Source organism: Cyprinodon tularosa, unplaced genomic scaffold (genome assembly GCF_016077235.1).
Source record: "Cyprinodon tularosa strain WSP-4 unplaced genomic scaffold, ASM1607723v1 ctg161, whole genome shotgun sequence".
NCBI classification, from domain to species: Eukaryota; Metazoa; Chordata; class Actinopteri; order Cyprinodontiformes; family Cyprinodontidae; genus Cyprinodon; species Cyprinodon tularosa.
The window spans coordinates 178,375-195,131 of record NW_024038449.1 but is presented as its reverse complement, the minus strand read 5'-3'; the positions used below and the strand labels follow the sequence as shown (position 1 = coordinate 195,131).

At 38.0% G+C, this 16,757-nt stretch overlaps 1 protein-coding gene across 1 annotated transcript in view; it reads right to left on the bottom strand.

Moving 5' to 3' along the window:
• Positions 1 to 16,757, bottom strand: part of nhlrc2 (NHL repeat containing 2) — a 33,490-nt gene that overhangs the window by 4,469 nt on the left and 12,264 nt on the right. Inside the window, exons 3-11 of the mRNA XM_038280571.1 lie at positions 16,262 to 16,311; positions 10,646 to 11,051; positions 9,217 to 9,338; positions 9,022 to 9,151; positions 6,946 to 7,039; positions 5,887 to 6,118; positions 4,524 to 4,646; positions 3,551 to 3,754; positions 3,174 to 3,387 (exon numbers count right to left, since the gene is read on the bottom strand). Of these exons, the coding sequence (XP_038136499.1) occupies positions 3,174 to 3,387; positions 3,551 to 3,754; positions 4,524 to 4,646; positions 5,887 to 6,118; positions 6,946 to 7,039; positions 9,022 to 9,151; positions 9,217 to 9,338; positions 10,646 to 11,051; positions 16,262 to 16,311 (1,575 nt within the window). The remainder of the gene's footprint in view (positions 1 to 3,173; positions 3,388 to 3,550; positions 3,755 to 4,523; positions 4,647 to 5,886; positions 6,119 to 6,945; positions 7,040 to 9,021; positions 9,152 to 9,216; positions 9,339 to 10,645; positions 11,052 to 16,261; positions 16,312 to 16,757) is intronic.

Here is a 16,757-nt window from a genome sequence, read left to right as displayed (position 1 = left end):
TCTTGTGAGTTTCTGAAGAGAAATGTGCTTCACTCTTTATATCATCTACAGAAAAAAAAAGCAAAAACAACTTATGCATGACAACAAAAAGCTAGGGCAAATATCATTCATCACCATCTGGGAACATGGACACCCAAAACATGATGGCATGTAACAAATGGTCCCTAAATCTATTTAATGTGGTGTTCCAAACCTTTGACAGGCCAATCGCTCCCCAGAGATGCTCTGACAGGATGACGAAAAACAAGATCCAGCTACAGTTTATATCAAGTTAGTCTGTGTGAAAGCTGATATCAGCTTGAAGACTAAATTTACTGCATCTGTTGAATGAAGCCTCAATGTTTCTCAGCGCTACCTGAGCATTACCAAATCTGTTGGAACCTTCATTATCTACACGTAGCACAATGAAGGTAGTTTAAAGGGTACATGTACAGCTTTTGTGGCATTAAAATGCGTAGGAAGTTCAAAAGCGAAGGCTGGATTTTCTACTGTGAGAAACTCTAAAGCCAGAGAAATGACAAAACCCAAGCTCACAGTGATAAATGAAGCCCCAGCATTACGCAACGTCCCACAGAAGCCATTTCTAAAAAGCATTAAAAAGAAAAACATTTCGATCTGCCGTATAGTCTTAACTTGATCCATTAAAATTCCTGCCTCTGTACTGATCTGATCAGCAGAAGTCTAGACTGTACATAATGGGACAGCGGAGGATCACGTAACATAGCCTAGTGGCTAATTATGTGAACCAAGGCATGTCGCCTTATCAAATGTCCTAAAAATAGCCCGCTGATACGGTTGACTGCTCACTGCGTCACTCAGAAAGATGGAAATACTTATGAACTGACTGTCAGCCGTCACTAATGTACATGCAGGCATCGCTTCACACCTGATGCTGGGGTTAAACTGCAGTTTAATACTGCTGAAATAAACTGGTTCAAAAAAACAGATACTAACTAAATCCTCATCAGCGGTTCAGAAAAGGGCTTCAGTTTTTTAAGTGACCCTTCATCCTTTAGCTCGGAGTCGCAGGTGTGGGCAGGATGAGTGAAACACTGCTTGTTTTACAGTGGATGAAGGTTAAGCCTCATTCAGTGTCATAACATTTTTTTTTTTAACAAAATCATAGAAAACAGACCAAAATAAAAGCATGTAGGAGAAAGCAGAACTATCCAATAGGGTTACATAAAAGAGGAGGACTTTTGTCTTTTAGATTTAAGGCTGAAGTGTTTTTTTCTCTCCCAATAGCTTCAGCTGTTTGTTTGATCCATTTTTTTGACAAATAAGCCCAATTTAAATAATTAAAATATGCTGATAAAAGCATTGAAGATTAGCATGTTCTTAAAAAAATTCAAGGCTTGATTTAACCTGCTTAAATTTAGCTTTTCTTTAATGAATTATAAGAGCTTACAGATCCCCCTACATATAACAGCACAGCTGATGAAGATGTGTATTTTTCTGGAAGAGACACATATCTAATAGTTAATTAAATACTTTAAAAATATTGAATTATTTTTGTATTAAGGATAAAAAACGAAATTAATTTAATGCATGCATCTCAAGAAACATTTAAATGCCTACATTTACAAAAAGAGATCTTTCCTGTTTTTTATTCATGAAATATGTGGCAATACATTGCCTTTCCATACCTGCTCCAGTCGCATTTGATCCCATTTACAGAATTTTACTTGTGTGACATGTTTAAATTAGAGCACAAAATGTTCTGGTCAAAATCTTTCTTAAGTAGTTAAGGCTGCGCAGTAGGATTGTCTATTTATTCACGTCGTTCGCAGCATCGTTGCAGCGTGGATGCATCATTTAGTCACGTCCGTCCAATTAGGCGCCGCTAAATCTCTTAACAATGCCCATTGGTCCAGTTTTGATTGTAAATTCATCTAGGAAAGATAGGGAACAAACTCATGACAGAAACTGCTGAGTTGTTTTGCTCCATCAGAGCGCTTAGAGATTAAGGCCGCCTTCTCAGGCTTTTGCAGGTAAGGGTGAACTAAAGCGAAGCTGCTCCTGCAGCTTGAGGCAGCTTCTTCAGGTGAGTGCCAGCCTATCCTTTATGTTAAAGAGATGGAGCTGCTGCCTGACCGTGTACGGAGGGGACGATTCAGGATCTGTATTTTCCTGTCTCCACTTGCAGCGCAGCCAACCTTATGCATAGCAGCTTGTAAACTTCAGAGAAACTGCGTCAGCGGCATAAACAGTTAGAAGGAATGGCTGGTGGGAGTACTTCCCAGTACTGCAGTGAATAATCGAAAGAAAGTAATAACAGGAAAAATTTTATTAAACTTAAGAATAAAGCTCCAATTTCCTTGCAAACATCTTTGAAAAATAATATTTGTGGTAAAAGATGTAGGGGGCTGATTCAGGGCCCCCCTCTACCCTGGGGCCGGACCCGGTTGTCCCCCCGTCGGCAGGCGTGCTTAAGGTTTCTTCATAGTTGTTAGGTTCAATTTCAACAGAAAAAGTAGGAAAACAGAGAGTTTTAAAGAACAACTGATCTCTATCAGAAGTTTATTGTAGTGCTGTTATCTTAAAAATAAAAGAAATCTGTAAGGAAAACAGTAGATATATTAAAGTTTTCTAAAATGATTTTCGTGATGGTGTAAACTTTAAATCTAATCGAGAATTAAAAATCATCCTTCATTGCTTATCAGGCTTAATATCTGTTTTAGTTTTGGTATTTATTGTTAGAACAATAATAAAAAAAAAAAATGTATACTTCTTTAAGTAACTATAAATACATCTTAGAAAACATGCCCATTTTTAAACAAGCTTTATCAGGACATCACTTAGAAGAAGTCTGATTAGTTTAACAAAGATTTTATCTCTTAACAGCATTTCATTAGAGCCTTAAAATTATTGACATTTAGAAGTGAAAACGCAAAGTAAGACAATAATGAACGTTTTAGGGATTACCTCAATTAAAATGTATCCTCAATATGAGAAATTACTCTGCATAATTAAATAAATAACATCTTAATTGCCTCCCCATTATGCACTAAATCAGGGTTGTCCAGTGAAAATCCTGGACAAAAAGGTTATAAATGCATTTAAGCAGAGAACAGTGCAATGTTTTGATGGAGGATTAGTTCTGAGCTATGAAAAAGGATTATTATGAAAGAAATATTTGCATTTATAAGAAAGAATCAGCTTTTTCTTTTTACCCTCAGCTGTGAGCGCCCAGCAGCTGGGTGCCTCTTCAGTGAGTTTGACTCCTTCTGGAAGCGACATGGTGAGTGACATCATGACAGTCTGGCCCACAGACGCTGAAACTGGAGGCAAATCTTTCCTGACAGCTGATTTAGGCAGCGAGGGGACTTTTCTGGCTCCAAGTGGTTTAACAGATGCTGAGTCTGTGCACTCAGTAGAGATGTGGAACTGGTTAGGAGACAGATTTGAATGTTGGGATTAATGCAGAGCAGCGATAAAGCTACTTACAACCACACTGCTAGTCAGCTATTACGTAAACTCAGGGAGTGAATACTTTTAGGGAACAATAATTCAGCAAAGATATACGTTAAAACACACAGACAATCCTGACCATAGAGACAGTGTTGGAGTCCAGATGGAGAAGTTTGATTTGATGGTTGTTGGTGTCAGCCACGTAGAGAAGCTTCCCATCGATGCATATTCCTCCAGGTTCATTGAAGCAGGTTTTAGTAAACTGAGGGCCCAGAGTATCTCCAGCTTCTCCTGTCCCTGCTACGGTAGAGCACTGCTTCGTCTTTGGATCCACCACCTTGATCTAAGCATAAGGGCAGCACCATGAAACTAATAACGGAGGGTTAACCTTTAAAAAAGGGATTCTACACATTTCCATTTCTAAATTCTAAACTTTTTAAGAGTAACAACCAAAATTTCTGACATATTTGCATATTTCTAAAATATAAACAGTCTTCCATGAACTGTGTGCACATTCTTCCCACAGAAGTCAGGTTTTAAATAAATTTAAAGAGCTCAAAAGACTTCAAAGAAAAGAAAATGAGAAACTAAGGACGGAGAGAAAAGAAGGAAGGAAGCACTGTTACTGCTTGCTTTCTTTGTTAAAAGAAAAAAGGGAGAAGCAGGGAGGGAGGAATTAATGAATGAAAAGGCATGTGAGGGCTGAAGAAGGAAGCAAGGAAAGGAGGAAGGAAGTAAAGCGGAAAGAAGGAAAAATGCAAGGAGATAATAAATGAATAAAAAAAAAGAGGAACAAAGATAATACATAAAGAAGAATTAAGAAAAAGGGCAGCAAGGAAGGAGTGAAGGAACAACTAAGGGTAGGAAAAGAAAGGACAGACACAGCATGCAGCTGTATTTTTGTTAATTCTTAATATCCATCAACACCAGAGAAATGCTTTAATTAAATTCAGTTTAAAAAGTCAGTTTCTAATGCTTTGTTGAGTTAAATTAAAGAATTAATACAAACTTTCTGTAACCTCTAACACCTGAAAAAACCCAGAATGACAGCAGAACATTCAGACGTATTAACAACACAGTGATGGGGCTGCTTAGCAACGGCCCTCCGTTACCTTGTGGTTATAGGAGTCGGCCACATAGAGCAGGCTTTGTTCATGAGCCCAGGCAACACCGAGAGGATGCTGCAGCTTGGCATCCACCCCTTTGCCATCAATGTCTCCGAACGCAAAAAGGTTCTGGTGGAGAGAAGACGAAATATTTATCAAGATAGAAGCAAAATGAAAATGACCAACATACAACGTAAAAAAGATGCAACAGCGGAGAATATATCGATTATAGCCAGGATTATTTGAAAAAAAATAACATTTTGAAAAAGCAAAGAGGGGCTTTTAGTTTTACAATTAGAACATGGAAGAAAATTGAGTTAGAGTAGCAATAAAAAACAAAAACAAACTAATGTCAGTCTTAATCACAAGAGGTTTTACACTGTGCAGAATAAAAACCGGAACATCAATTTAAAAAGTCAGTTTATGATTCTTTGTTTAGTTAAATCAAAGGGATAATAAAAACTTTCTGTAACATCTAACAACTGAAGAAAACCCAGAATTACGGCACCCACCTTTAAACCCAAAGCTTCTCTATCAAACCTTAAATGATGCCTATGTGACTGTTATCAGGAGAGAAGGATGGTGAACTTGTTCTAAAACTGAACTATTGAAGAATATGTTCAGTTTAAAGGCTCTCCAGACTTTAATTTGTCTAATTTCTGCTTGGAGCTTGTGATCTTCTTCATACGCACACCTCTGACATTGTTCTGAGGAGCTTACCTTCCAGCTTCTTCCTGTATGCCCCCTTTCTTGCTTTTATCTTCGCTTTAAGTTACTTCTGTAAACTCATCAATACTTTCCTGTCTCCCTTCCTGAAGGCTCTTTTTTTCTTTTTTAACAATTTTTCCAGATGACTGGAAAGCCTGAGTTCCTTTAAATCAAGACTAAAAACACATTTGTTTAGGATTGCCTTCGACTGTTCTAGTTAAACTGTTCAACTGAAACATTATTAGTTCAACTTTTTTATTTTCTCTAGTCCAACTGTTTTTAATGTTCTTTTTTGTTTCTTTTGTTTTATTTTTGTTCCTACTTGCTTTGATTCTGTTTTATTTTCCTATATTTTAATCATGTAAACCACTTTGCATTGTCTTTGTACTGATTGTGCTATACAAATAAATTTGCCTTGCCTTGACTGGTGATCCAGGGTTTATTACTGAGGAAGAATTTAACTTTTATTCAAATATACTTGTTGAAGCCTAACACAAGTCTAAAACTTAATGAAAATGTTGACAAAAGAAGTTAAAACATCTACGTTTTAATCCTAAACCCACAAAAAAATGAATAAAAGAGCATAATGGATTATCTTAGTAAAATGTAACAAAAAGTAAATTCTATTAAAATGATCATAGCTGTGTTGTTTTGGACAGACCAGTGGGTCCCGCTCTCCTCCAACCAGATGCTTTACGGCTCCGTCCTTCAGGGCCACAGATCGAATGGAACTGCTTTCGCTGTCAGCCACATAGAGGCAGCTCCAGGGCTCCCCTGCAGCGAGGGCCAGCCCTGAAGGCTGGGCGAAGCCCGCCTTGTGAGGGTAGGCATTGTTCCTGTTCTCCTCGCTGCCGCTGCCTGCCCATCGCACGCAGGTCCCTGCCTTGGATTCACTGTTAAAACAAAATATCGCCAAACCTAAAATTTCACAGTGCTGTAATCTCACTTATTAACTATAAAAGCACCCCAAAACCAACCTCCCCTTGTGTGAAAGTAAGCCCCACAAACCTAATAACAGCTTGTGGCAGGCTGAGTGATACTTGCCATCTGCCATTTGAAATAACTGGAAATAATACATAAATTCACTTTATGGTTTAGACAATTAATGACCTGTTAAAGGACGTGCAAAATCTAAAGAAATGTATCTCTAGGCTTTGATTAGACTACTCTAAACCTCATTTTGTTTTTGCTGACTGCTTCAGAAGTGAACCTACTGGGTCATTCTGCAGGACATTCTGCTTTAGGAATGCCCTGCAGGGACAGGAATGTGTCGACAATGGTTCCTTACTGACCTCGTAAAGCCTTCAAAACAGCTTTCTATACTTTTCCAGACTGATGGATGATAAGGAATTTGTTTCTTATCTTTTCTTTCTTTAGATCAGGGAATGTTTGGCTGTTTTTCCAGATCCTTTTAGTCCAATTCATATGGTCACATTATTTGGGTAGTTGGCTAATTTTTTAGATCAGGCAGTACTCAGGCCTGAGTGTTGCTACTTACCCTGATCCAAAGTGTTTTAAATAAACAAGGCGGGTAATCACATCTTGACATATAGGAAGGTTGTTTTAGATAGTTTAATGTTAATTATTTCTTGCCCTTGTGTAATTTCTGGCTACATGAGTATAGCAATAAAGCAGATATTTGTAGCCCCGTCTTGTAGTGCTTTAAATAGAGTTATTTGTGTCTTTTTAGTGGATACAGGATTTTGTCCAGGTCTCTCACCCTCTTTTGGGCAGTTTTCCATCTTCTAGGAACAAAGCCCAGATCTGATGGGTCCCTGCCATGGCTATCCACAGCACGTTGTCCTCAGCGCCGCCTACACATTAGAATGAACCACAAAACCGAAAACTCATTAGAGAGCAGAACACTTTTTTTTTTCTTAGCATGTTTGGAAGGTAACTTCTAAAAAGTTTGAAAAACAACTTTTGATGGAGGTTACAGGACTTTTCTTCTTAGGAAAAAAGCATAGGCTGGAATATTTTGAAAAGAAAAGGAGAGTAAGTGCTGAGGAAATTGGGAAAGAATAAAGTCATAGGGTGTATTCACCTTTGGTCTGTTAGTTAGCAAGAAGTGGACTTTTATTGTTTGTTCTTGGTCTGGTTTGTATTTAATATGTGCTTTTTGCAAGTGGTCTACCGGTCATAGCAAAGACAAGCGTTTCTCCCATTCTGTCAGAAATGACTACAGCAGGACAGTGCAGACAGAAAAACAGTCTACAATCTGTAGATTTTAAGACATTTATATTTGATTTTTTTTAAGGTGTCAGAGAAGGCATCCTTTAATCAACCGTTCTGACCTGCAGCTTGATGGCAGCGGACTTGCTGAGCACAGTAACAGCATAACATTTACAATTTTAATACTAAGCTCACTAGAACATTTGTATAAAGAAGTGAGCCACACCAAATTCTGTTTGGAAGCGGACTGAGGCGACCTCAAAAGGTGTCAGTTGTTTGGTCAGATCGCTGGTCTTTATTTACACCAGCAGGAAAGGTCCAGGCGGAAGGGGAAAAGGAACTGTTGCCCGTTTAAAGCAGCCCAAATGTGGTAGATGTGAACACACCCTAAGAAACCTGATGGACTGAGCTCTGATGAAGCAAATGTCTTAGATTTATGCGTGAGAACAGAAGAACTTCAGGATGTTTTTGTATTTTTTTCTGCAAAGTTCCAGCTTTAGCTGATTATTATTCTTTATAGAATCACTTAAATTAAACTGACTCATTAACAAAGCTTGATTAATACTGTAACACTCAAATTAGATCAAAATATTTGTTTAACCAACTTATTCTCTTTAGTTCCATCCTGCGTACAAAAACACTTCCTACCAAAGTGATGATAAATACTGTATTTATTATCAAGTAGATAAACATTTAAAACTTGTTCTGAAGCAGAACAGATTTACATCAGCTTTGCTCTTTATTCATGTAATTCACCTTGAGGCACCTTGGAAATACAAAATGTAGCCACATTTCTTGTCCTCTGGCTGAAAACTGTGGTAAACGTGTTGTATTCAAAGAACTTTTTATTAGGTACTTCATACTTCAGATAGAGCATTTTTTTAACCATAATGTACTTTTTACATTTTTGGTACATTTTCTTTTTTTTTTAAGATGGCTTGGTTTTAGATGGGGGAAAAAAATTCCTCCCCAAAATTTTATAATAGATCATTTTGGAGAAAGTTTATCACTTAATACATAAAAAGTTAAGCATTTATTCAAAAACAATAGTTTCCTTTTAAGATTGTCATAATAGGAAGGAAGGACAAACACAACCTTGGACAAACAATAATGTTAAGCTTATTTTAATTTCCAAATAAATTTCTTTTCCAGATTTTGCAGAAACACATTGTTCTAAAAAAACAGTATATTTTAAAGTGCTGTTTAGTTTTTTTGGATAACATTTTATCTGTGCACTGCTGGGTGATGCAGGCATAAAGGGAACCTCAGATGACTTGGTTGTATTTCTAAGTAATTTATGAATCACTCGACCTTCATGAAACCATCTAATTAGCACAATATAAATCACAAAGTAGTCTTATTCAATGGCTAACAGATGTTTTCTCTTCACCTTCATCTCAATCTGCATGAAACCTGATCTGCAAAGTAATAAGGTTCAATAATGTCCAGACAATAGCTTAGATGGATTTAGGAATTATTGATGGCGGAGAAGAGTATGGAGAGAATACAAAAACAGGACAGAGGGGCATCTGTCTGGCAGGCGCTTAGAGAAAGGTCAGATATAGACAAGGAGAAAAATATTATCCTTCCACTTCCAGGCAAACCCAGCTGCAAAAAGACTCACCAGCACTGCCGAGCGTCACATCCCACGGAGAACTGATTGGCTGCTGGGGTCCCATGGCTCCGCCCTCTTTGTCTGTCCCCTGTGTGCCTATACCAGCCAGCGTGCTAACTTGTCCCCTCACCAGGTCCACCTAAAACAAACAAACTTTAACATCCAAGCAGTATCTAAGATGGCAAAGATGAAGAGAAATCCTACCTTTCGAATCAGGTGATTTTCAGTGTCGGCCACGAAAACAGTGTCGTTTTTAATGGCGACACCCTGCGGGGAGTTGAAAGAAGCTTCAGACAAGTCGCCATCCTGTCTGCCTCTTTGAGGTCCTGTAACAGAAAATTTCACATTTCTTTTACACAACTATCCTTCAATGACTTCATTTTGTTTCTCCAACACCCAGAGTTGGATTTTATTAAGGGGAATCAGAGTAAATGGGCTGAATGAAAATGCAGGCAATACTTTGAAAACATTGAGTCATTTTCCTTTCATCACCCATCTAGTAGGCGATAATCTGACCTACTTTGAACGGGTGTGCATACTTTTACATGCCTCTGTGTATAATTAGTACATTAATCATTAAGCAGGTGTTAATTTTTACTTGTTTGTACATCTGTCCAGAAAGATGAGGTCATCAGCACAAAAATAAAACTGGCCCTGTACTTCCTTCTCTCTGCTGTACACACTTAGCCAAAATGGCAGCATGTCTTCATTTCTGCTGCTGCCAAACGTTCAGCTGGTCCGAGGCCAACGCGGCAACCATGTGGTTCTGATGCGAGGCACTGAGGCGATAGCATCATCCCACCATCACCAAAAAATTCTCAATTATTGCTCATTACTTGCTGCTTTATCTATATAAGGCCAGTATTCATGACCCTTTAGCTTTTAACAATTTATAACTCAAGGAAAAACTTTAATGTGTGTTCATCTACAATTTGTCTTTCGGAGTAGTGTGTATTTACCAGTTTTAGCACATAGAAGCGAAATTGATGCATTTTTTCCTCTGCAAAATAGCCCCAGCTCAGTCAGATTTGATTAGGGCTACAACTCACAAAGTTTTTGCAAATCAATGAATCTGTTGATTTATTTTCTCGATTGGGATTGAGATTAACAATTGGATAGCAAAAGGTTCTTTAAAGGAGACTTCTTGCCAAATACAACCAGGTGAAACCAAAACTTTCCCACTTGAGGAGTTCTTTATAGAGAATATTGACAGAAGAAAAGGATTTTTACAAATAATGCTAAATGTTTACATATATTTTTTACAACTTTGGTATAAATGCTGCTCAAGGTGGGTTTGTTCTGTCAGCTGCAGGAATGTTTTAGAGTCTCTATACTGGGGTTAACGATAAATCGGTTACTCAATTAGTTGGTGATTATTTCAATAATCAATTAATCACGATTAATCTGATTAATCCTTTCAGCCCTAGATTGGAAGATAAGCAGGTTGGGGCATCAATTTCGAAGTATTGTCAAGTCTTTGACTTGGTCATTCCACAACAAGCCATCCAGTCAAAGCTGCCTGAATGTTTCAAAAGTGCAGGACTAAAGGGTGGAGTGAATTTTTTGACACATAAAATAGCATTAAAATAACTGAAGCTTCTGGCTGTAGCAGGACAAAACTGTGACTCCTTACCTCCTACGACATGCAGCAGCTGTCCGGTAGAAGACACCACCAGGATTCTGTGATAGCCCGTATCTGCTATGGCCAGCTTTTTGCCGCAGTGATCCACAGCCACCTTCCCAGGGAAGGAAAGGATGCTGGGTGGCACAGAGTCCTTGTAGAGCTTAATTGCCACCGAGTGGGTCTTCAGCTGGCCTTGTTCCTTGTAATAACGGAGAGCAACGTCAGTGAAAAGTGTTAGTCTGTCGCTGTGGCCTTCGCCCACCAGAGAGAAGAGCAGGTTGCCGCGTGGTCCTAGCAGAACCAGTGTGGGCCAGCAGGAGACTTCCAGTTCGTGCCAGAGAGACGCCTCATTATCGTTGACCACTGGGTGGCAGATGTCATATCGGAGCATTGCGCTCCGGATGTTATCCAGAACCTGAGCAAAAAGGAAGCTTTTATTAAAAAAATGTTTCATCCTCTATCAGAAAAATATAGAAAGTGTTTTCAGATGAAAAATGTTTTGATTCAGATAAAAAAGAAACTTTTGGATAAATATATATATTTTTTTAACTTAACTTTTTTAGCCACAGAAGTAAAAAAAAAAAATAATTCACTAACATGTTTGCTGACAGAAAAAAGCCAACAAGACTAAATATCAAAGATATCTGTTGTTACACAAAATAATTATTTTAATCTAAAGTGGGATTAGAGGCATTTTCAAAATAAAACTATAGATAAAATGACGATTCCAGAGGTTTATTTACAAGCTGTTTTCCTGCCGAATTTTATAAAAATCCTCTCATAGACACACAGGACCAGGTAGGAAACTATTGAGGCCATTATAATGATAATAGTTAAAATTCTGGGTTTAAAGGCTGCAGCTAAAACAATCTGTTCAGTTATTTTTAAGGGTTATAATGCAAAGGAAATATTTTCCCAAAATAGTAGTAACTTAATCTCCTAAATGGCTTTCATTCATGTTTCTATTGATATTTTAAAACTAAAAGTTTAATTTTTTTATTTTTTTTTAATAACACAGCGATACACATCTGACATTAGTTTTATATTATATTAAAGTGTAATCTCTGTCAACTGAGGTAAGATCTACCCTTGTTCCCATGTAAAAACATTAAAATAAGCTCATAATTCAAGAATAGCATATTAAGATCTAAAGCCTTAAGTGCATCTGGAGCAGAAGAGGAAATGATGTGTCTCCTCTGTAAGATGGAGGACAAGAGGAAGTGAAACCAAACTGGTTGGAGCAAGCAGAAGTGTTCATACTCTGAAGTTGTAGTAATTAATAGGAACATGTTAATTCTATCTGTGCTCATGAAGAAGGTCAGAAAACAGAAATCTAAAAGAACAGGGTTTAAAGTGTCCATCCTCTTCCTTCTTTTACAGAGAAAAATAAAGTTATTTGCAGATAAAGTCACCTGGAATTAAGTGATTCTCATTTATAATATGTTACAAAAGTAACTAAATAAAAAAATTTAATGATTTGTGGCATGTTCTGTAACAAAAATATGAATCCGATGATTTAAACTTTAAATATTTGGTTCCTGCTCAGCTCTGTGGAACCAGAAAGTGTCCATGACTGATTAACTGTAGAGGAAAGTTAGGGAATTCCAGTAAAGAGCAGACAGCAGATGAGGCACTGCCAAGCATATCACCAACGAGGTACATGGTCACTTGCTCACGGGCTGAAGGAACATGCAATACACACTCATTAGGTGAGAGAGTGTTTAAGGGGATAGGGTAAACTCCTCTATGCCAGTGGTGGACAAAGTAATCAACTATAGTACATGAGTAGAAGTATTGATAATCATTGTCAAATCAGAGTCAAGTTAAACTACTGAAGTATTCACATTTTAATGTTTTCACTTTTGCATACTTAAGCATGCAAAAGCACGAAATTTAAATTTCTAATATCAAAGCTGTATGATTTCTATAGTAATTTTAAAGAACCTTGTAAAATTCAGAAACCACCTGATGCACTGGTGCGTAGAATCACTCTGCTTCATGTTCTACACCACCTGTAAATAACTTCAGCATGAAAAGGGTGTTTAAATCTAAAATACTCACACAGAAAGACAATTAGAAGAATTTTATTGATACAATTACTTTAGTCTTTGGTGCTCAGACCTCAGTAGGAAACATTAGTTCTGAATTTTGCTTTGAAATGCATAAACAGGAGTAAAGAATAGGGATGTTTCCCCCCAGGCCTGAAACTAGTGGTAGAGTGGAGATAGATGAGGCTTTATGGAAAGATCAAGTGGACTGCATGAAGTCCAGCTTAGATAACACAGTTGGCATGAACCAGTCCATGATGAGCAAGCATGGAGTGACAGTGGAGAGGTAAAACTCCCCATTCGGAAGAAACCTCTGGCAGAACCAGGCTCAACATGGAGGTCTTCTGCCAGACCGGTTGAGATGATACAGGGAACGCAGTATGAGTCCGGGAGGAATGACACTCTGACGAAGCTTTAGCTACAATGGTGGAGAATGGGATGGAGGTGGGTTGAATCGGGGTTGTCTGAATCGAAGTCCGAGATAGCGCAACCACTGCCTGCGCTTTGGGTAGCAGACTAAGATGTGGATTTGGAGACATTTTAAGATAAACTCTGGATGCTGACTGGCTTTTATGGAGGTATGGTTCAAAAATGATTGGCCTGTGATGGAGGCGGATGAGGGTAAGTAATCGTTTCTTGAACTTCCGCCTCGGCTCCATAAAAAATAAGGACAGTTATTATGATTATTACTTTATATCTAAAAACAAACCAAAAAGAAAACAGTATAATCTTAATCCTCCTCACACTTTCTCTATGGAATAGAAGTTTAAGGTTGAATATAGAAACTACAACTCAGCTAATAGAACTCATCCTAATGAACGACTTGGAGACATGGCAATAACTTCATGAAATTTGTAAACTACAAATATCTGCCTGAGTTTTTCTCCTTTGTGGAATGTCATCTCTAAAACTGCGTTGTCCAAATTCAGTCCTCAGGGCTGCTATCTTGCTTGATTTAGTTCTTCTCCCTGGAGGTAGTTACTACCTCCTCAGCACGTCAAAGTTCTGCATAGGCCTCCTATGAGCTACCATTTGTGTGTTTAAAAAGAGAGATAACTAAAACATCCAGGATGCCTATTATTAAGGATGAACTTTGTGAGAAACAATTCGGCTGCATCCTCTGATGGCCAGAATCATTGGCTGATTACGTTATAGCATGGTGCCGAGGCCTGTTCAGATTCTAAGACTCGTTTGTGTGCAACCGACAAATGCAGCCTTCCTGTCCCCTAGTTGAAAGGACTAGGGTATCCCATGATTCACAGCCTAGGGCAGTGGTCTCCAACCCTGGTCCTTAAGATCTACTGCCCTACAGATTTTAGATGCATCCCTGCTTCAACACAGCTGAATCAAATGATTGATTACCTTTTCAAGCCATTCATTTGATTCAGCTGTGTTGAAGCAGGGATGCATCTAAAATCTGTAGGACAGTAGATCTTGAGGACCAGGGTTGGAGACCACTGCCCTAGGGTATCCCATGATTTATTGCGAGTCCAAGCAAGCAGGCTGCTCCGTGCTCAGAAGAAAAAGGAAATGGCAACTAACAGTGATGAATATTGCAAGTACAGTTTAATATAATATGTAATTAGTTTTGGCTTAAATTAATAAAAATAGTTAAATAGTTAGTGAGTCAGATATGTGGCCGGTAATGGTATTGAAAGGTTTTATCTTCCACTATCCAAATGGGTTTGCCTGACTTTTAAAGTCGTAGGGAAGCGGCTGTTCCAACCGTTGCAATTCGAATTCCCCCCTAGTGGTGCCTGACTCTAAACAAGTGAATATAGTGCCTATGATTGGCCGTTTATCAAGGGCGCAGGATTGTTGTGGCGGAAGGTTTGCAAGCAGTTTGGTTGTTGCTGGTTTGTCTGAAGCATCTTGCTAACCAGTTAGCAACATAGTGCTAGTAGGTTCCCGATGGGAAATTACATTGTGACAAAGTAGCACTTAGCAAGGACACTGTCACAGAACGCTATGGACAGCGGAAACATGCAAGAGGAGGAGAGTTTTGTGTCTAAGGTCGTGGATGACTCTCTTCCGTCCAGTAAAATGGGTCCTAGCAAACAATGAAACCGTCATATTCAAGATAGATTTGTAGATACTCAGAAGCGAAGAAAGAAAAAAAGCTAAAAACCTTGTTAAGGACAAGCGCGAGCTCCAAGAACGAGCAGAAGAGTGCTGCAGTTCTGTTTAATGGACACAGGTGGCAGTATCATTAGAAACCTCCCTAATGCCTCTTTAACTGGATGTGGTAGATTAATCACAAGCTACTTGATTGTCTGACTATCTACTAGGAAAAGGTGTGACCTCAGAAATTAGGCAGCTAGGAAACCAGTCATATCCTATCCGTCCAACCAAATACTCTATAATACTCTTTAACTTTGGAAATCCCGGAACCTCGGCTGGTTTAAGCTATAACCCAGTGTGACAACACCACCTTTCATTTTAATGAAATGAAATCCAACCCTTCATTTTAGAACATTAAATTAGGAGAAAAATCCAGTGAGAATCAATTGCTTTTAAAATATGCACACTGGTTCCCTTTGTGGTGAATGCTTTGTTCCCCGATCAGGATTAAGAAATTGACCAGTGACAGGTGAAGTGAATAACATCGATTATCTCTTCAACATGGCACCAGTTGGTGGGTGGCATGTATAATGCAGAAAGTGAACATTTTCTTCTACATTTCTTCTCCTTTTAAAGATGATGGGTCAGAAGCGGGAAAATTGGTAAAGGGGAAATTTTGAGCAGATTGGGATAGGATCTAATAATTGTGATCCAAGATATAAAGAGTGATGAATACAAGGGGAAGGAGCAGAGGCTGGTACATGTGATCTATCCAATAGAGAAGGTACTGTTATCTAAAGTAGGGACAATGATTTACAGTATTTGTGGCAGGGCAAAAAATGCTGCTTTTTTTCAGGGATGCCCTCTAAGCAAACAATTAGTATTCAGATAGCTTTGGAGATCTATTAACCCAGAAGATGCTGCAGATTTCCATCGTTCACCAACAATGATATACTTTTATGGAGGCAACATAAACCCGGGTCCTAATCCAAACTTGTCACAGTGTGAGCCATTTTAAACTTTTAAACGTATTACTCTGACTCTACATATGAGCAGTTTTATGCAAGTATATATTTGATGGTTACTTTTCTTGACTTGGAAGGACCAACACACATCTACCTTACTTGAAATGTATACTTTGTTTTTTGTATTTGGAGGAGAATATTTGCAAAATGGGCCTCTGCATTGCATAATAGTCAAATGCAGGGAAACATGAATTATCAGCTAAAGGTTCTTGACACCGACCAATTAGAAATAATCAATTTAGCTTTATTTTAGTAGAAACTCAAAAAAAGCTAAACATGTGGCAACAAAAAAAGAACATGAAACTTTTCTCTCTCTTTTTCTGTTTTTGAAATGTATTAAAATAGTCATATTGAAGTTTTTCAAAACTTTTTTAATCGGGGATACTAAGCTACTGTAATACAGTGGAATTGTTTCTTGGCAGTTTTTAAAATCCAGTAAAGCTTTCCCAGACCAGCCTGTCCAAAGACAAACAACCCAGAACAACACTTACTTTTTCATTGGGGAATTTGGCAGAGTGCACACCGATAATCACCAGCCCATCTGCGAGAGGGATTAAACAGAGAGGGAGAGAAAATTACACTCAAACGTACACAAAATGCTGCTGACATACATGAGCACAAACTCACCTAAAGACTGTTTAATACTACCTGATGTTAATTATTCATTATACAACATCTGGAAGATTCAACTTAATATAAAACTATGCAACTAAACTTCAAACAAACTGTTAAAACATCAGGTTACAGCAGTATTGCTGCAGTTCAGGATTATTTTAATCAATAAGAAAACAAACAACCAGACATATAAAAGATGCTGGATTAATCAGACTTTTGTTCTTCAATTGTAATAAGACTCCTTAAAAATTTAATCCCATTAAGTGTTTTATTGTGCTAGGATTTTTTTGAAGGGTTATTAGTTTTTTCAAGAACTCAAAAAGTGTCATGATATGATTTCAAACAAAGTTAAAACCAGAGAATAATGATTTT